Source organism: Oncorhynchus mykiss, unplaced genomic scaffold (genome assembly GCF_057628025.1).
Source record: "Oncorhynchus mykiss isolate SJ-2025 unplaced genomic scaffold, ASM5762802v1 scaffold101, whole genome shotgun sequence".
Lineage (NCBI taxonomy): Eukaryota > Metazoa > Chordata > Actinopteri > Salmoniformes > Salmonidae > Oncorhynchus > Oncorhynchus mykiss.
Window position 1 is genome coordinate 1,961,318 of NW_028322100.1, and position 20,559 is coordinate 1,981,876.

At 44.6% G+C, this 20,559-nt stretch overlaps 2 protein-coding genes across 5 annotated transcripts in view; one reads left to right on the top strand and one right to left on the bottom strand.

The window, feature by feature from the left end:
* The first annotated feature begins 1,643 nt into the window (after positions 1-1,643).
* LOC110531588 (BCL2/adenovirus E1B 19 kDa protein-interacting protein 3) lies at positions 1,644-14,023 on the top strand. 3 transcript variants are annotated; one of them, XM_090228816.1, is made up of 7 exons: positions 1,644-2,042; positions 2,242-2,377; positions 3,303-3,711; positions 4,054-4,129; positions 4,424-4,530; positions 7,136-7,285; positions 12,445-14,023. In XM_090228816.1, exons 1-7 carry the CDS (start codon positions 2,031-2,033, stop codon positions 12,491-12,493), a joined length of 939 nt encoding a protein of 312 aa, XP_090084942.1. In that variant the 5' UTR covers positions 1,644-2,030; the 3' UTR covers positions 12,494-14,023. The 3 variants fall into 3 exon arrangements, with proteins under 3 accessions (XP_090084942.1, XP_090084943.1, XP_090084941.1); XM_090228817.1 differs by lacking the exons at positions 7,136-7,285; positions 12,445-14,023 and adding an exon at positions 6,416-6,572 and having other exon boundaries at positions 1,884-2,042; XM_090228815.1 differs by lacking the exon at positions 1,644-2,042 and having other exon boundaries at positions 2,074-2,377.
* A 2,973-nt stretch (positions 14,024-16,996) lies between these two features.
* LOC149970061 (serine/threonine-protein phosphatase 2A 55 kDa regulatory subunit B delta isoform) overlaps positions 16,997-20,559 on the bottom strand; it is a 28,883-nt gene continuing 25,320 nt past the window's right edge. For both annotated transcript variants that reach the window (XM_090228814.1, XM_090228813.1), the window contains exon 10: positions 16,997-18,317. In XM_090228814.1, coding sequence (XP_090084940.1) covers positions 18,038-18,317 — 280 coding nt within the window. In that variant the 3' untranslated portion in view covers positions 16,997-18,037. The remainder of the gene's footprint in view (positions 18,318-20,559) is intronic.

Sequence of the window (20,559 nt, forward strand, 5' to 3'; positions counted from 1 at the left end):
GTATGAGCTGAAAGTTTAGAGGGACGGCCAGGTCTTGGTAGATTTGCAGTGGTCTGATACTCCTTCCATTTCAATATTATCGCTTGCACTGTGCTCCTTGGGATGTTTAAAGCTTGGGAAATCTTTTTGTATCCAAATCCGGCTTTAAACTTCTTCACAACAGTATCTCGGACCTGCCTGGTGTGTTCCTTGTTCTTCATGATGCTCTCTGCGCTTTTAACGGACCTCTGAGACTATCACAGTGCAGGTGCATTTATACGGAGACTTGATTACACACAGGTGGATTGTATTTATCATCATTAGTCATTTAGGTCAACATTGGATCATTCAGAGATCCTCACTGAACTTCTGGAGAGAGTTTGCTGCACTGAAAGTAAAGGGGCTGAATCATTTTGCACGCCCAATTTTTCAGTTTTTGATTTGTTAAAAAAGTTTGAAATATCCAATAAATGTCGTTCCACTTCATGCTTGTGTCCCACTTGTTGTTGATTCTTCACAAAAAAATACAGTTTTATATCTTTATGTTTGAAGCCTGAAATGTGGCAAAAGGTCGCAAAGTTCAAGGGGGCCGAATACTTTCGCAAGGCACTGTATATATATATATATATATATATAAATAATATGACATTTGTAATGTCTGTATTGTTTTGAAACTTCTGTACGTGTAATGTTTACTGTTAGTTTTTATTGTTTATTTCACGTTTGTATATTATCTACCTCACTTGCTTTGGCAATGTTAACACATGTTTCCCATGCCAATAAAGCCCTGGAATTGAATTGAATTGAGAGAGAGGAGAGACGGGGACCCATCAGGAGCAACATGGGTGTTCATTTATTTATAGTATTACAATGATGAGGAATCGTTTTTATATCTCACCATAAAGAGCTACTTTGACCAGAGATGTCAGTGATTTCAGGCTGTTATGTGTGGAAGGAGCCAGGATGTATTCAGCCAGGGCTGTGGTTTTATCTGTCTGCATCTCTTATCTGACGGAGGACACAGGGGAGGGAGGGTGCCGTTGTGATGGAATACTGATGGAGGATACAGGGGAGGGAGGCTGCCATTGTGATGGAATACTGATGGAGGATACAGGGGGAGGGAGGCTGCCATTGTGATGGAATACTGATGGAGGATACAGGGGGAGGGAGGGTGCCATTGTGATGGAATACTGATGGAGGATACAGGGGGAGGGAGGGTGTCATTGTGATGGAATACTGATTTGGATGCAGGGGAGGGAGGGTGTCATTGTGATGGAATACTCAGTCCTCAGCAGGACAAACTGATCCTGCAGATGGCGTCAGAGAACATTCTCAGATCAGTCTGATTAGCTGGGTGTGATATTTCTCACAAATGCATGACTGAATTCACAACTCTATATGGACACCAGAAGTAGTAAACTTTAAGTAGATGTTAGCTTGTGAGAGCTGTTGAGGAGTCTGTAAGAGCTGTCGTGGTATATCTAGAAGCCATAGGCTACCCCGAGGACGAAGTAGAGGAAATTAGTTTTAGACACACATTATCACAGACACTGTCAGTGCATTCATCACTCAAACAGTCTTGGATGGTCTGGAAAAGGTCAACAGGTGAAGGCTGTTTCTTCATGTGTTGCAGCCTAACTTTATGGATGGAGGAAACACCTGCCAGTGTTGTCAGCATGTTTCCTAGAAAGCTCATGCATACCGGTATTATGATACAATAACAGCAATCACATCAGGCTATTTATGCCTAAATACGCACGCTCGTGTTTGTTTACATGTAGCTCTACCGCGTCTAGTATTTTCTGGACCAATCACACGAAGCGTTAATTTCGGTCAACAGCCCAGAGAGTTGCTTCACACAGGAAAACGTTTCATCTGGCAACGTTTTGCAATAGAAACCGTTTACCGTTTACTCTAGGAACCAAACGGAAGCAAATGCACAGAGCAAACGGAACGAACGGGGAAGGATCTACCTGAATTTGTCCAATAGAAACTCTCGTTTTCTTTGAAACTGTTTCCTTTACAAAACGTTTCGCAACGGAATTCGACTAATGAATACACCAGTGAGTGATAAGGGACCAGATTTGATATTCATGGGGCAAACCCGTGTAGGCCACACAGCTGGCCAAGTTTAGTCACATGCTTGTTGTTATTGTTCTGGTAGCCTAGTGCTTTCCTGAATGGTCTGCACTCGATCTAAACCTTTCTCCCAATTCAGAGGCATCAGAATAATATTGTCTACATTCGGATTTGTAATTACAGGATTCTTCCAAATATTTAGGACGTTTGACTCGGAACGATCGCGACGCAAAGGGGGAGTCAATCAAATACGCATTGCGTCCCTTATTTACCAACATGACGGAAGACAAACAAAGTGTCATCGAGGAAAATTTGCAGGGTAAGTTAATTGCTGTCTCGTAGTCTATAATGGCATGTTGCATAATGTGAAAACAACGGACCGTATGATCGCAGTATATTCAGGATGCCATGCTGTATCGTCTTCCTGAGACATGTAGCCTACGTCATTGTACATCATATTATTATGGTGAAACAGTGTTGCGCCGAGGAGACACAGATATGAGTTTTTTTGCTACATTGTAGGACAACAATGTTTCTTCAGCAGGTGGTAGTAATTCCGCGGCCATGTAAACATTCCTCGTGTTGCCTGGCTGTCCTACATTAGACAGATCAGACAGTAGGATAGGTAACGTTGGGCTATAGGGCAGGCCTATAATAACATTGTCAGCTAGCTGATGTAAAGTCGATATTGACTTTAGCGCAGTGTTCTGAATGACGTATTCTCAATGCTGTAATGATGTCTATGTTTGGCATTGTTCAATTCAGCTACGATAAGAAACACAACAAACCAGATGATTCTGCCCATCCACCTGTTGTGTGCTTCTCCGTTATGTAATAACGGGGAGGGGCTGAACACGTCGCTTTCCTATTGGATAGCCAGCCTATAAAGGGGAGGGGCTGAACACGACGCTTTCCTATTGGATAGCCAGCCTATAAAGTGGAAGGGCGGGGCTGAACACTTCGCTTTCCTATTGGATACACACAGGAAGGAAAATGTGGGCAGAGGACAGGGACCATTGAGCAATAAGGGGGGCACGTACTGTCATGGGCACTGAGCAGGTGCTATTTAAAGAACAAAACATTTAGCGATGGCAGACTGTGCCACGCTATCTAGGCTAAACACACCTCCTCAACCACTCCCACAGCACACGCAGCCTGTTAATACCTGCTTTATGACCGGCCTATTATCAACTACGTCTCAATGTTCTGCACCATTTTGTCATGTTTATGTTTTCTTCTTTAAGGTTCCTGGGTGGAGCTGCACTTTAACAATGGCAACAGTGCTGGCTCACCAGCACATGGGGCTGCTGGTGTGGAGGAAGAGCAGGTACCAGGCTCTGCCACTGAGGTACCAGGCTCTGCCACTGAGCTACCAGGCTCTGCCACTGAGCTACCAGGCTCTGCCACTGAGCTACCAGGCTCTGGGTTAGGTGCCTCTGCCTCAGTCCATGGTGGAGACCTGATGGCTGGGTCTACCTCTGCGTCGGTCCTGCCTGGGTCTCTCTCTGCCTCTACCCAGGGAGGTGACCTGATTCCTGGGTCAGGGTCTGCGTCTGGCTCAGTCCAGGGAGGGGTGGACTTGGAGAAGATGTTGTTAGACGCCCAGCACGAGTCAGGAAGAAGCAGCTCCAGGGGCAGTGTTCCCTGTGACAGGTGTCTCTCCACTCACCAATCACATGCCATATAGACCATCACATGACCGATCAGGACAACATTTTGGATTCGTTTTATACTGATTAGCTATCTGAACACAAAGGACTAAGAGATAAGAGACACTGTCATTCACTAGAGTTATAGTACAGTAGGTACTATAGTGACCTCTGATCTCCTATCCGCCATCTACATGAGTGCCTCTGTACATTCTAGATCAGATTTAATAGATGAAGCTTGTCATGATGGAAACACAAGAGATCTGTCAAGAGGGCTCTTCCCCAATACTTATGTAGTCTCTCTCTTCCGCTGTGTGTGTCCCCCCCCCCCCGACCCCCCACTCAGTCCTCCGAGACCCCAGACTCCTTTGCTCCGCCGTGGCTCAGAAGTGCACAGCTCAGGAGAGAAGAACAGCTCACAGGTTTGGAGCCCTTATCCAGGGTCACCATAGAGATGAAATATAACATCATTCTATTAAACTCTGTGTGGGGCACTAATCTCTAAGTAGTTGGTGAGGCACAGCAGGGTGGTTTCAAGGGTTAGAAAACAAAAACAAAAAAAGTTATAACCTAATATTTCTAATTCTAAAATATATTGTTTTTTACATTCCTAGTTTTTCCACTCAGAGGTTGAGAGCAGAGCAGAAGAGCAGTTTTTCCCCGTTGTAACAAATTAACAAATAAAGTCGTTTAAAAATATATATATTCTGTTCCAGTCTGAAGAAGACTACCTAGAACGGAGACGTGAAGTGGAGAACCTGATGAAGAAGAACGCAGACTGGATCTGGGACTGGTCCAGTAGACCTGAGAACATTCAACGCAAGTTAGTACCCCCCCCCCCCCCTCAATATATTCCACCCAGTATCCCAGACAGACGGGTCATATCTATTATATGTGTTTTCAATTCAGTTCTGCTCAGCCCAGTTTGTAATAGAAAACAATAGAATATCATTGAATTGAATACAATTTACAGTGCCTTGCGAAAGTATTCGGCCCCCTTGAACTTGGCGACCTTTTGCCACATTTCAGGCTTCAAACATAAAGATATAAAACTGTATTTTTTGGTGAAGAATCAACAACAAGTGGGACACAATCATGAAGTGGAACAACATTTATTGGATATTTCAAACTTTTTTAACAAATCAAAAACTGAAAAATTGGGCGTACAAAATTATTCAGCCCCTTTACTTTCAGTGCAGCAAACTCTCTCCAGAAGTTCAGTGAGGATCTCTGAATGATCCAATGTTGACCTAAATGACTAATGATGATAAATACAATCCACCTGTGTGTAATCAAGTCTCCGTATAAATGCACCTGCACTGTGATAGTCTCAGAGGTCCGTTAAAAGCGCAGAGAGCATCATGAAGAACAAGGAACACACCAGGCAGGTCCGAGATACTGTTGTGAAGAAGTTTAAAGCCGGATTTGGATACAAAAATATTTCCCAAGCTTTAAACATCCCAAGGAGCACTGTGCAGGCAATAATATTGAAATGGAAGGAGTATCAGACCACTGCAAATCTACCAAGACCTGGCCGTCCCTCTAAACTTTCAGCTCATACAAGGAGAAGACTGATCAGAGATGCAGCCAAGAGGCCCATGATCACTCTGGATGAACTGCAGAGATCTACAGCTGAGGTGGGAGACTCTGTCCATAGGACAACAATCAGTCGTATATTGCACAAATCTGGCCTTTATGGAAGAGTGGCAAGAAGAAAGCCATTTCTTAAAGATATCCATAAAAAGTGTCGTTTGAAGTTTGCCACAAGCCACCTGGGAGACACACCAAACATGTGGAAGAAGGTGCTCTGGTCAGATGAAACCAAAATTGAACTTTTTGGCAACAATGCAAAACGTTATGGTTGGCGTAAAAGCAACACAGCTCATCACCCTGAACACACCCATCCCCACTGTCAAACATGGTGGTGGCAGCATCATGGTTTGGGCCTGCCTTTCTTCAGCAGGGACAGGGAAGATGGTTAAAATTGATGGGAAGATGGATGGAGCCAAATACAGGACCATTCTGGAAGAACCTGATGGAGTCTGCAAAAGACCTGAGACTGGGACGGAGATTTGTCTTCCAACAAGACGATCCAAAACATAAAGCTAAATCTACAATGGAATGGTTCAAAAATAAACATATCCAGGTGTTAGAATGGCCAAGTCAAAGTCCAGACCTGAATCCAATCGAGAATCTGTGGAAAGAACTGAAAACTGCTGTTCACAAATGCTCTCCATCCAACCTCACTGAGCTCGAGCTGTTTTGCAAGGAGGAATGGGGAAACATTTCAGTCTCTCGATTTGCAAAACTGATAGAGACATACCCCAAGCGACTTACAGCTGTAATCGCAGCAAAAGGTGGCGCTACAAAGTATTAACTTAAGGGGGCTGAATAATTTAGCACGCCCAATTTTTCAGTTTTTGATTTGTTAAAAAAGTTTGAAATATCCAATAAATGTCGTTCCACTTCATGATTGTGTCCCACTTGTTGTTGATTCTTCACAAAAAAATACAGTTTTATATCTTTATGTTTGAAGCCTGAAATGTGGCAAAAGGTCGCAAAGTTCAAGGGGGCCGAATACTTTCGCAAGGCACTGTATATACAATTCTATGCTATTATAGAATGATATAGAACAGAACTTGATATTCCTTTCTACCCAAACCACTTCTAGGGACATTGTAATGTTCTCTCTTGTCTTTTGGGTGCAGGGAGTTTGTTCTGAAGCATCCCAAACCACTTCTAGGGACATTGTAATGTGCTCTCATGTCTTTTAAATGCAAGGGGTTTGTTCTGAAGCATCCCAAACCACTTCCAGGGACATTGTAATGTGCTCTCATGTCTTTTAAATGCAAGGGGTTTGTTCTGAAGCATCCTAAACCACTTCCAGGGACATTGTAATGTGCTCTCATGTCTTTTAAATGCAAGGGGTTTGTTCTGAAGCATCCCAAACCACTTCCAGGGACATTGTAATGTGCTCTCATGTCTTTTAAATGCAAGGGGTTTGTTCTGAAGCATCCTAAACCACTTCCAGGGACATTGTAATGTGCTCTCATGTCTTTTAAATGCAAGGGGTTTGTTCTGAAGCATCCCAAACCACTTCCAGGGACATTGTAATGTGCTCTCTTGTCTTTTGGGTTCAGGGGGTTTGTTCTGAAGCATCCTAAACCACTTCTAGGGACATTGTAATGTGCTCTCTTGTCTTTTGGGTTCAGGGGGTTTGTTCTGAAGCATCCTAAACCACTTCCAGGGACATTGTAATGTGCTCTCATGTCTTTTAAATGCAAGGGGTTTGTTCTGAAGCATCCTAAACCACTTCCAGGGACATTGTAATGTGCTCTCATGTCTTTTGGGTTCAGGGGGTTTGTTCTGAAGCATCCTAAACCACTTCCAGGGACATTGTAATGTGCTCTCTTGTCTTTTGGGTGCAGGGAGTTTGTTCTGAAGCATCCCAAACGTATCAACCCTCTCAGCATCAGAAACACCAGCGTCATGAAGAACGGAGGGATCTTCTCTGCAGAGTTCCTCAAACTTTTCCTTCCTTCTCTGCTCATATCCCACGTACTGGCCATCGGTCTGGGGTGAGTTCTGATTTTAAAAACATTTAGAAAATAAAAGCTAATTATGAAGAATGTATTATTTGTAAAGGGTAAAAGAGCAGAAAGTGAAATAGGTCTCTTGTGTGTTTGTATGGGATATAATCTGCACTCTGTAGAGAGATTATAGTTACACAAATCTAGTTTGGTGATCAGTATACTATTTTGTCTCATCTCCACCATAGATACCAGGGGCAGCAGGTAGCCTAGTGGTTAGAGGCGAGCCAGCAACCGGTGGCCAGTTCGAATCCCGGGTCTGATGGGAAGAATCTGTTGGGAAGTGAGCTGGCAACCGGTGGGAGGGAGGGAGGGGAGGGGAGGGAGGGAGGGAGGGAGGGGAGGGGAGGGAGGGAGGGAGGGGGGGGGGGGGGGGGGGGTGTTGGTATCAGGTCCTCGATGCCATTGCACCCTTCACCAATAATGTGATCTTAATCTAAGTAGAATTAGAAGGCTATACTACAGTATTTTTATATAACAGTATTTTTTATCATCAACTATATCTACACACACACGCACACACACACACACACACACACACACACACACACAGAGTTGACTAGAGCTGCATTCTAGCAGATGTGTGTTTTAGCTGTGCTGCTAAGGCCCCAGATCAGATGCCTTACGTTTTCTGGTCGCACCTCACTGTGGGAAGAATGGAATAGTTGATCCACTTCAGTCGCCAGAGTTTGAGCTGTGAGCCTTTAAGGCACTGTGTATACGGAGGGAGAATGTCAATCTCTCCTGGCTCAAAGTTGAGGAGAGTTTGACTGCATCACTATTGGTCTTCGTGCGAGGTGTTGAAGGTACAGAACTGTCTGTTTAAGCAGTTGGCAACACAGTTCAGACACTCATCGGTACAACACAAGACATGCAACCAGAGATCTCTTCACAGTTCAGACACTCATCGGTGCAACACAAGACATGCAACCAGAGATCTCTTCACCGTTCAGACACTCATCTGTACAACACAAGACATGCAACCAGAGATCTCTTCACAGTTCAGACACTCATCTGTACAACACAAGACATACAACCAGAGATCTCTTCACAGTTCAGACACTCATCGGTACAACTTAAGACATGCAACCAGAGATCTCTTCACAGTTCAGACACTCATCTGTACAACACAAGACATGCAACCAGAGATCTCTTCACAGTTCAGACACGCATCGGTACAACACAAGACATGCAACCAGAGATCTCTTCACAGTTCAGACACTCATCGGTGCAACTAGAGATCTCTTCACAGTTCAGACACTCATCGGTACAACACAAGACATGCAACCAGAGATCTCTTCACAGTTCAGACACTCATCGGTACAACTTAAGACATGCAACCAGAGATCTCTTCACCGTTCAGACACTCATCTGTACAACACAAGACATACAACCAGAGATCTCTTCACAGTTCAGACACTCATCGGTACAACTTAAGACATGCAACCAGAGATCTCTTCACCGTTCAGACACTCATCTGTACAACACAAGACATGCAACCAGAGATCTCTTCACAGTTCAGACACTCATCTGTACAACACAAGACATGCAACCAGAGATCTCTTCACAGTCCCCAGGTCCAGAACAGAGGCTGGGAAACACACAGTATTAAATAGAGACATGACTACATGGAAGTCTGTCACCCAATATTTATCTAACCTTTATTTAAGTCAGTTAAGATCTAATTCTTATTTACAACGATGGCCTAGGAACAGTGGGTTAACTGGTCTAGGAACAGTGGGTTAACTGGTCTAGGAACAGTGGGTTAACTGGTCTAGGAACAGTGGGTTAACTGGTCTAGGAACAGTGGGTTAACTGGTCTAGGAACAGTGGGTTAACTGGTCTCGGAACAGTGGGTTAACTGGTCTAGGAACAGTGGGTTAACTGGTCTAGGAACAGTGGGTTAACTGGTCTAGGAACAGTGGGTTAACTGGTCTAGGAACAGTGGGTTAACTGGTGTAGGAACAGTGGGTTAACTGGTGTAGGAACAGTGGGTTAACTGGTGTAGGAACAGTGGGTTAACTGGCGTAGGAACAGTGGGTTAACTGGCCTAGGAACAGTGGGTTAACTGGCCTAGGAACAGTGGGTTAACTGGCCTAGGAACAGTGGGTTAACTGGTCTAGGAACAGTGGGTTAACTGGCCTAGGAACAGTGGGTTAACTGGCCTAGGAACAGTGGGTTAACTGGCCTAGGAACAGTGGGTTAACTGGCCTAGGAACAGTGGGTTAACTGGCCTAGGAACAGTGGGTTAACTGGCCTAGGAACAGTGGGTTAACTGGTCTAGGAACAGTGGGTTAACTGGTCTAGGAACAGTGGGTTAACTGGTCTAGGAACAGTGGGTTAACTGGTCTAGGAACAGTGGGTTAACTGGTCTAGGAACAGTGGGTTAACTGGTCTAGGAACAGTGGGTTAACTGGTCTAGGAACAGTGGGTTAACTGGCCTAGGAACAGTGGGTTAACTGGTCTAGGAACAGTGGGTTAACTGGCCTAGGAACAGTGGGTTAACTGGCCTAGGAACAGTGGGTTAACTGGCCTAGGAACAGTGGGTTAACTGGCTGTTCAGGGGCAGAACGACCAATATATATATTTTTTTTACCTTGTCAGCTCAGAGATTCGATCTAGCAACCTTTCGATCTAGCAACCTTAAGCCCAATGCGCTTAACCACTAGGCTACCTTCTCTAACCACTAGGCTACCTGCTCTAACCACTAGGCTACCTGCTCTAACCACTAGGCTACCTGCTCTAACCACTAGGCTACCTGCTCTAACCACTAGGTTACCTGCTCTAACCACTAGGCTACCTGCTCTAACCACTAGGCTACCTGCAATAACCACTAGGCTACCTTCTCTAACCACTAGGCTACCTGCTCTAACCACTAGGCTACCTGCTCTAACCACTAGGCTACCTGCTCTAACCACTAGGCTACCTGCTCTAACTAGGCTACCTGCTAGGCTACCTGCTGCAGGTAACTCAAGCTGGCAATAAAACCAGGTTCATAAACCAGATTAAATAACACCTTGCTGTGAAGAGACAGGCATTTATTTATTTTTTATTATTATCATTTTTTGTTGTTGTTGATTTTTACCCCTTTTTCTCCCCAATTTTGTGGTATCCAATTGTTTAGTAGCTACTATCTTGTCTCATCGCTACAACTCCCGTATGGGCTCGGGAGAGACGAAGGTCGAAAGACATGCGTCCTCCGATACACAACCCAACCAGCCGCACTGCTTCTTAACACAGCGCGCATCCAACCCGGAAGCCAGCCGCACCAATGTGTCGGAGGAAACACCGTGCACCTGGCAACCTTGGTTAGCGCGCACTGCGCCCGGCCCGCCACAGGGGTCACTGGTGCGCAATGAGACAAGGATATCCCTACCGGCCAAACCCTCCCTAACCCGGACGACGCTAGGCCAATTGTGCGTCGCCCCACGGACCTCCCGGTCGCAGCCGGTTGCGACAGAGCCTGAGCGTGAACCCAGATTCTCTGGTGGCACAGCTGGCGCTGCAGTACAGCGCCCTTAACCACAGCGCCACCCAGTAGGCCCGAGACAGGCATTTTAATGCATTTTGCATTGATTTATGTATGTGATACGTGGTTGGGGATACGACTGTGATACAGTTGAAGTCGGAGGTTTACAAACACTTAGGTTGGAGTCATTAAAACTTGTTTTTCAACCACTTCACACATTTCTTGTTAACAAACTATAGTTTTGGCAAGTCGGTTAGGACATATACCATGTGCATGACAAGTCATTTTTCCAACAATTGTTTACAAACATTCCAGAAAATGTCATGGCTTTAGAAGCTTCTGATAGGCTAATTGACATAATTTGAGTCAATTGGAGGTGTACCTGTGGATGTATTTCAAGGCCTACCTTCAAACTCAGTGCCTCTTTGCTTGACATCATGGGACAATCAAAAGAAATCAGCCAATACCTCAGAAAAAAAATTGTAGACCTCCACAAGTCTGGTTCATCATTGGGAGCAATTTCCAAACGCCTGAAGGTACCACGTTCATCTGTACAAACAGCAGTATGCAAGTATAAACACCATGGGACCACGCAGCCGTCATACCGCTCAGGAAGGAGACGCGTTCTGTCTTCTAGAGATGAACGTACTTTGGTGCCAAAAGTGTAAATCAATCCTAGAACAACAGCAAAGGACCTTGTGAAGATGCTGGAGGAAACAGGTACAAAAGTCTCTATATCCACAGTAACACGAGTCCTATATTTACATAACCTGAAAGGCCGCTCAGCGAGGAAGAAGCCACTGCTCCAAAACCGTTATAAAAAAATTAGACTACGGTTTGCAACTGCACATGGGGACAAAGATCGTACTTTTTGGAGAAATGTCCTCTGTTCTGATGAAACAAAAATAGAACTGTTTGGCCATCGTTATGTATGGAGGAAAAAGGGGGAGGCTTGCAAGCTGAAGAACACCATCCCAACCATGAAGCATGGGGGTGGCAGCATCATGTTGTGGGGGTGCTTTGCTGCAGGAGGGACTGGTGCACTTCACAAAATAGATGGCTTCACGAGGGAGGAAAATTATGTGGATATATTGAAGCAACATCTCCAGACGTCAGTCAGAAAGTTAAAGCTTGGTTTCAAATGGGTCTTCCAAATGCACAATGACCCCAAGCATACTTCCAAAGTTGTGTCAAAATGGCTTAAGGACGACAAAGTCAAGGTATTGGAGTGGTCATCACAAAGTCCTGGTTGGGATATGACTGTGATACATGGTTGGTGATACGACTGTGATGCCTGGTTGTGTCTCCTGGCTATCTTGAGATGAATGCGCTAGCTGTGGGTCTCTCTGGATGGGAACGTCTGCTAAATGACACTGTAATGACTACACTGTGTGTTTTATGTGTAGTTTCCTGTTTGGACCCCAGGAAGAGCAGCCCCTGCCTCAGCAGCAGCCCATTGGGTGATCCTAGTAAATAAAATAATAAAATACACTGGGGACTGTAGAGTGAAACATCTGAAGAATGCCTTGCTGATTTTCAAGAAACTCTAACCGACAAAAATAAGTGTGTGGGGGGGGGGGAGAAACTTAGCATGTTTACCAAGTTGCACAAAATAAAACTGACAACATATGTACAAAACTATACTAGTATGTTGATGTTCTTTCCCCTCTGTCCTCAGGGTGTACATTGGGAGACGTCTAAGTACCTCAGTGACCAGTACCTTCTAAAGGGACACTCCGCTGGACTGGAACAACATGTTTTTTTTGGCTCCAACACCGTTACCTTCCACTGCTGCTAGCTTTGAAGTGGTTCGCTTATTAGATACAGATAGGCAACATCTGTCATGTGTCCCCCAACTCCACTCAAATACATGGCTCAAAATGGCACCCTATTCCCTACATAGTGCACTACTTTTGACCAGATCTCTAATGGCTCTGGTTAAAAGTAGTGCACTACATAGGGAATAGGCTGCCATTTTGGGACACACTTCCTTTTTGTTTTCCCCTGGCGGTGAGCAGTCCACCCTGCCTGTATCTGTATTGTACCCCTGTGAATACTGTTGGCGTTTCCCTTAGTTCCCAGAGCTGCTTTTTAAATAACCCTGCTCCACTGGAAAGTAGAACCCGGTGTTCCTCCTCCATCTCACTGGACGATCTCTGGGTAGGGGGGGCCATCTTATAATCAACCTTTTAAGAGCCATCGTTGTCAACGGCTAGCTAGCTAGCTAGCGTTCACTGTCAGTCATTTTCAAGCCATTTTATCTTGCTCCGAGTTGAGACATTTTTTTGTAGTAGAAGACTTTTGAGGTAATGACATTACAGTAAGAAGGTGATGATACAGAAAAGCATTGTGAATTTCTCAGCGTTGAGATATGTACGGAGAAGAAAAGGGAGTGGGTCAGACAAGAAAGCTGGACGTTGTATTTGAGGGAGCTGTTGCTCGTTTTATCAGAATGTCCTTGGTTTTGGGGGGAAAAAGGGATCAAGACATTCAACCGAAATGTTATTTCTGACCCGGATCCTTCTCATGGATCATAAAGGGCTTTAATAATAAAACAAGGTTTCAGGAGAAATTAAAAAGGTTTGAAATAGATCAACCTTGAAAAGTGTTTGAGGAAGTAGAAGGAGAATGAATGTATGGAGCATCTTCCATTAGATCCCAGATTAGGTCGAACGGGAGCGTCAGGGTTTTGGTTCTGTCGGCACCTTTCAGTTTATTGGTGTTATTTTTTCACTCAGGGTTGTTTTCTGTGACAACTAGGTGTCCCATTCACTGAATATGCATGTGTATGGGTAGAATTGTACATTAGATGTGGCACTATGTAAACCGGAAGTGTTTTAATGGTCGGTGGCATGTTAATGGTCTACGTGACCATTTGAAATACACAAAAACAGCTTTTCTACCACTACTGCATAAGACCACGCATCCCCATATCAAATATTTTAGGGGAAAATATAGACTTTCACACTTGTAATCATGAGGGAATTTAGAAATATCTTATTTTGCCTTACTTATACTTCACTCCTAATTAAATACGAAATCTCAGTATCCAGAATGCTTCAGTATTTTTTTGTTCTAAGAATGAAGAGAGCAACAGAGGCTTTCCTGAGTTATGCCTTGAAGAGGCATTTACCAATCTGTTTCTGCATGTCTTGTAGAGCTGGTCAACATGTCAAGTGTCTATGTGAATTTGTAAAACTGTTTTGTATGAACAGTTGGAATTGTATCTGAAAAATAAAATGGTTGAATCATAAAAATATCCACCTCTGTGCTCGTTTCTGGAAAACCGTACAAGGAAAACGTGATTATCCAAAATGTCAGTCAATACATTTTCCTAAAATTGCCTTTTTCCCCAACAGTGAATGGGTCATTCATACCAAATGGATATTTCAAACGTGTCCCCCTACCATGCCAACAAGTAAACTCTAACTCCCATCACAAATAACCAAACAGATGAATACATTTCCACAATGTTAGCATTATAACACAAGGAACCATGATCATTCAACAGAAGACTGTAATTCCCCCCGACTAGTTCCTGATTTAAAGAGCATCGCAACGATACCATGTTGTACTTTTAAACCTTAGAATATTCTCTCAGTGATTTCAGACCATTGTATATTGCTGGGGGGATATTGTATACTGGGTGTACAATAACAAGTACCCTGGTTTCTTCATGGAGGTCCAGGTTCCTCCGGAGTTGACTGAACGACTGCTTAGTCTGGAGGAAGGCAGGGCACTCAGCAGTTGTTGGGACTCTCTGGTCGAGTTCCTGCCCGACAACATTGCAGACACACGCCAGATTTTTTACAACGCCTGGATAGGTATTTAACATATCGGCTAACCACATCATATATAGCAATTTGTTGCCCTACTGCACAGTCGATGACGTGGCAAGCAACCATTGGTTGATGAAACGCCACGCCTGCACATCCAGTTGGACAGGAACGATCTATGGCTCTCCCAATCGTCTTAATAATCGGTCCTCTCCTAGTCTCCTCTCATCTACACTGATTAGAGAAGACGAGACAGGTCTCACCATGAAGCTGGCTTTCATCCCGTCAGTTGTTACAGATCAGTACAGCTGAAGGAGAGGATGATGTCTGGACAGTAGAGACACGACAGTAAAACATCTCTCCTCCACCGCAGACCGACCGCAGGATCCTCACTGTATCAGAGTTCAGACAGGATCCTGACTGTACCAGAGTTCAGACAGGATCCTGACTGTACCAGAGTTCAGACAGGATCCTGACTGTACCAGAGTTCAGACAGGATCCTGACTGTACCAGAGTTCAGACAGGATCCTGACTGTACCAGAGTTCAGACAGGATCCTGACTGTACCAGAGTTCAGACAGGATCCTGACTGTACCAGAGTTCAGACAGGATCCTGACTGTACCAGAGTTCAGACAGGATCCTGACTGTACCAGAGTTCAGACAGGATCCTGACTGTACCAGAGTTCAGACAGGATCCTGACTGTACCAGAGTTCAGACAGGATCCTGACTGTACCAGAGTTCAGACAGGACAACAAACCCATTCAAGCAAAAACTTTTTTTAAAAAGGACAGTAGTCTTCTGTAGAACATACCGGATGCTATTACACAACTTAAAACCTGGTTGGTACAGTCGAAACGTGCAGCGGGCATCACCGGGGGTTTCCTCCCGGTTCTGTTAGAACAGGTACCCTAGTGGTTAGAACCAGGTAGCCTAGTGGTTAGAACAGGTAGCCTAGTGGTTAGAACCAGGTAGCCTAGTGGTTAGAACCAGGTAGCCTAGTGGTTAGAACAGGTAGCCTAGTGGTTAGAACCAGCTAGCCTAGTGGTTAGAGCCAGGTAGCCTAGTGGTTAAAACAGGTAGCCTAGTGGTTAGAGCCAGGTAGCCTAGTGGTTAGAACGAGGTAGCCTAGTGGTTGGAGCCAGGTAGCCTAGTGGTTAGAGGAGACAGGTTGCCTAGTGGTTAGAGCAGGTAGCCTAGTGGTTAGAGCAGGTAGCCTTGTGGTTAGAGCAGGTAGCCTAGTGGTTAGAGCAGGTAGCCTAGTGGTTAGCGCCAGGTAGCCTGGTGGTTAGAGCCAGGTAGCCTGGTGGTTAGAGCAGGTAGCCTAGTGGTTAGAGCAGGTAGCCTAGTGGTTAGAGCAGGTAGCCTAGTGGTTAGAGCAGGCAGGTAGCCTAGTGGTGAGAACCAGGTAGCCTAGTGGTTAGAGCAGGTAGCCTAGTGGTGAGAACCAGGTAGCCTAGTGGTTAGAGCCAGGTAGCCTAGTGGTTAGAGCCAGGTAGCCTGGTGGTTAGAGCCAGGTAGCCTAGTGGTTAGAGCCAGGTAGCCTGGTGGTTAGAGCCAGGTAGCCTGGTGGTTAGAGCCAGGTAGCCTAGTGGTTAGAACGAGGTAGCCTAGTGGTTGGAGCCAGGTAGCCTAGTGGTTAGAGGAGACAGGTAGCCTAGTGGTTAGAGCAGGTAGCCTAGTGGTTAGAGCAGGTAGCCTTGTGGTTAGAGCAGGTAGCCTAGTGGTTAGAGCAGGTAGCCTAGTGGTTAGCGCCAGGTAGCCTGGTGGTTAGAGCCAGGTAGCCTGGTGGTTAGAGCAGGTAGCCTAGTGGTTAGAGCAGGTAGCCTAGTGGTTAGAGCAGGTAGCCTAGTGGTTAGAGCAGGCAGGTAGCCTAGTGGTGAGAACCAGGTAGCCTAGTGGTTAGAGCAGGTAGCCTAGTGGTGAGAACCAGGTAGCCTAGTGGTTAGAGCCAGGTAGCCTAGTGGTTAGAGCCAGGTAGCCTGGTGGTTAGAGCCAGGTAGCCTGGTGGTTAGAGCCAGGTAGCCTACTGGTTAGAACCAGGTAGCCTAGTGGTTAGAGCCAGGTAGCCTAGTGGTTAGAGCCAGGTAGCCTAGTGGTTAGAGCCAGGTAGCCTGGTGGTTAGAGCTTTGGGCCAGTAACCGAAAGGTACAAATCTGTCGTTCTGCCCCTGAACAGGCAGTTAACCCACTGTTCCTAGGCCGTCATTGTTAATTAGAATTTGTTCTTAACTGACTTGCCTAGTTAAATAAAAAAATAAAAAATACTGACAGAGCCAATAACAGGATTCTCACAAGTTCCAGTAGTGAGCTGCCTAATAACGGAGAATGGCCAATCAGGTGCCTTAGAAAAGGCATTGTGTGGCCAGTAGGTTGACTGTCCACATCTACCAAATGACACGCAGAAGTAGAACAGAATAAACCCAGATTCATTTCAGAATGTGAAAAAACGCGTCGTTGTGGTTTTCGTTACTTTTATTAAGTGGTTGACACCAGACGGTGTGGTTATATAGATACAGTCAATGAGTAAAATGTTATTATACATGAGAAGAAGAAAAAAGAAGGATAAAAACTAAAAAAATAATAATAACCAAAAACTTTTAAAAAAAATAACCAAAAACAATTGTCCACTGACCAAACATGGAGACCTGTGTTGAAGAGCTTAACAAGGTCCAACACGGAGGAGGCCTGAGAGAGTCGGCCAGGGAGGAGGAATGTTATCAGTAAGGCTGCAACATTTCCCCTAACTTTCCCAGCATCCTAGTTGGCAGGATTCCCGGATCATTTCCTGCTCATTCCTTTTTCCGATTCTGGGAATCTTCCAAATGGGATTTCTGGAAAACCTTGGGATTTTTCGGGAAAGTTACCTGGGAATTTGCAACCTTACTTTATTTAAGCTAATTTCATTTCAGTTTCTTCCAAGGCCCAGATTTACAGTTAAGAGACTAATATCTCATTCTGACTTCCAACACATCTTTCCTCCTTATTCCATAATGTGTCGTCGAATCATAGGAAGTAAAACAAGGCTCAGACTTTTAAATAAATACACTAAACTTTAAACTGACATTTTTTTGGGCCTCTTTGTTGAGCCGCTGTCCCATCGATGTTTCTGCCGCAGTCAGGCCCGGGCTAGTCTGTCCAGAGTCAGACCTGGGGCTCCTGCCTGCCTGTGTCTGCCCTCGCAACGAGACAGGACGCAAACCAACCAACCAACACCTCAGACTCTTAAAGAAACAGGCCGTCTGACTCCAGCAGGCGACCAGGCGACCAGGCGTCTGGCTGGCTGGCTACACAACGAAACAAGCGCATCACATTTCTTCATCATTAGGAGGACAGACAAGGCTGCTGTTGTTTCTTTAAACAGATTTATCAACTATTCTTTACCTATACAACGTACAAGATTTCTGTCCATTCGCGGTAGGTAGGTATGATGGCTGGGTTCGGGGAGGGTCGGAACAGTTTCGGGGGGGTGGTGGGGGGGACTGGGGGTGTTTAAGTTTAGTTGATCTTGTCCTGGAATATGTAGAGGTTGTTGGTGGCGGCGACAGCGATGACGTTCTCCTTTGGGTGCCACGCGGTGTGCAGGATCTTCTTGTTGAAGTCCAGACTGTCTACGCTGATCTCGTCCTTCTTCCTCTTCCCCCCGGTGGACACCTTGCGAGCCTTCAGGATGGCCCGAGGTTTACTGTTCTCTCTAGAGGCCTCCAGCGTGACGTCCCGCCGCGTGTTCCGGTCAAACATCCGGAAGAAGTTGTTGTACGAGCCCGTCATGATGGCACTGGGGAGGAGGAACAGCAAAACAAGGTGAATTTGCACATCCCAAAAATGTCTACAGTTGCAAAGTGATTTTGGGTCCTTTAAAAGCGCAATATAAATACCATGTACTATTATAAGACCTATTATTAAATAGAAATTCGCTGCTGGACAAAAATACTAGATAAATCATTTACATTTGCATTTATATATCTAGTGTAAAGCAACCCATCAAAGGGGTAAGAGTAATGTTGTAACGTCATCGTGGTTCTAGAAGGGTAATGTTGTAACGTCATCGTGGTTCTAGAAGGGTAATGTTGTAACGCCATCATGGTTCTAGAAGGGTAATGTAACGCCACCATGGTTCTAGAAGGGTAATGGTGTAACGTCATCGGGGTTCTAGAAGGGTAATGATGTAACGTCATTGTGGTTCTAGATGGGTAATGTTGTAACGTCATCGTGGTTCTAGAAGGGTAATGTTGTAACGCCATCATGGTTCTAGAAGGGTAATGTTGTAACATCATCATGGTTCTAGATGGGTAATGTTATAACGTCATCGGGGTTCTAGAAGGGTAATGTTGTAACGGCATCATGGTTCTAGAAGAGTAATGTTGTAACGTCATTGTGGTTCTAGAAGGATAATGTTGTAATGTCATTGTGGTTCTAGAAGGGTAATGTTGTAACGTCATCATGGTTCTAGAAGAGTAATGTTGTAACGTCGTCATGGTTCTAGAAGGGTAATGTTGTAACGTCATCATGGTTCTAGGTGGGTAATGTTGTAACGTCATCGTGGTTCTAGAAGGGTAATGTTGTAACATCAGGGTTCTAGAAGGGTAATGTTGTAACACCACAATGGTTTAGAAGGGTAATGTTGTAACGTCATCGTGGTTTAGAAGGGTAATGTTGTAACGTCATCGTGGTTCTAGAAGGGTAATGTTGTAACGTCATCGTGGTTCTAGAAGGGTAATGTTGTAACGTCATCGTGGTTCTAGAAGAGTGATGTTGTAACGTCATCGTGGTTCTAGAAGGGTAATGTTATAATGTCATCATGGTTCTAGAAGAGTAATGTAACGTCATCATGGTACTAGAAGAGTAATGTAACATCATGGTTCTAGAAGAGTAATGTAATGTCATCGTGGTTCTAAAAGGGTAATGTTATAACATCATCATTGTTCTAGAAGGGTAATGTTTTAACGTTGTCATGGTTCTAGAAGAGTTATGTTGTAATGTCATCATGGTTCTAGAAGAGTAATGTTGTAGCGTCATCATGGTTCTAGAAGAGTAATGTTGTAATGTCATCATGGTTCTAGAAGAGTAATGTTGTAATGTCATCATGGTTCTAGAAGAGTAATGTTGTAGCGTCATCATGGTTCTAGAAGAGTAATGTTGTAATGTCATCATGGTTCTAGAAGGGTAATGTTGTAGCGTCATCATGGTTCTAGAATGGTAATGTTGTAACGTCATCATGGTTCTAGAAGAGTAATGTTGTAATGTCATCATGGTTCTAGAAGGGTAATGTTGTAATGTCATCATGGTTCTAGAAGGGTAATGTTGTAATGTCATCATGGTTCTAGAAGGGTAATGTTGTAATGTCATCTTGGTTCTAGAAGGGTAATGTTGTAGTCATCATGGTTCTAGAAGGGTAATGTTGTAACGTCATCATGGTTCTAGAAGGGTAATGTTGTAATGTCATCATGGTTCTAGAAGGGTAATGTTGTAGAGTCGTCTTTGCTTGGAAGTCAATTGCAGGTCTGAATTGTAATCAGGGGAAAACGACTGCCCCTTCTCATTGAAACCACGGAAATACAAAGCCGACTGCGGTACTGCAGGCATTGTTCTCAGAAAACAGAACACATTATAATCAATGGAAAAACATCAATCTTTGTGATCAATCTTAGTGTAAATAAAATGTTTAGATGACAATCATGGTATTAATAATCGCTTCTAACACAACAGATGTATGTCCTTGAACCGATTATTTAAAAAAATCACACACAGAAGTGAAGGATATTTTAGTTGCTAATGGCAGCCTGCAGTACCCTGGTCAGCCTTAAACTTGAGTTACTCAATGAGGAGGCAACACTCAGCTAGCCTGCAACATCACTTCCTGGAGTAGCCCAAACGGCGCCATGTCACGTCTCCATGAGACGCCATCTTAACCGACTATTTTATCTTCAATGTGCCGTTGAGTCTTCACATAGGAATGAATGGTGTCAGGTGATCCTGGGCTTTTGTAAGGCAGGTGTTTGTTATTTGCGTGTTGTAGG

Bases quoted from the DNA above. Each gene is read 5' to 3' on its own strand.
- LOC110531588 (XM_090228816.1), top strand. The intron at 2,378-3,302 runs GTAAGTTAATTG...TTCTTCTTTAAG, and splicing joins CATCGAGGAAAATTTGCAGG to GTTCCTGGGTGGAGCTGCAC. The intron at 7,286-12,444 runs GTGAGTTCTGAT...CTCTGTCCTCAG, and splicing joins GTACTGGCCATCGGTCTGGG to GGTGTACATTGGGAGACGTC.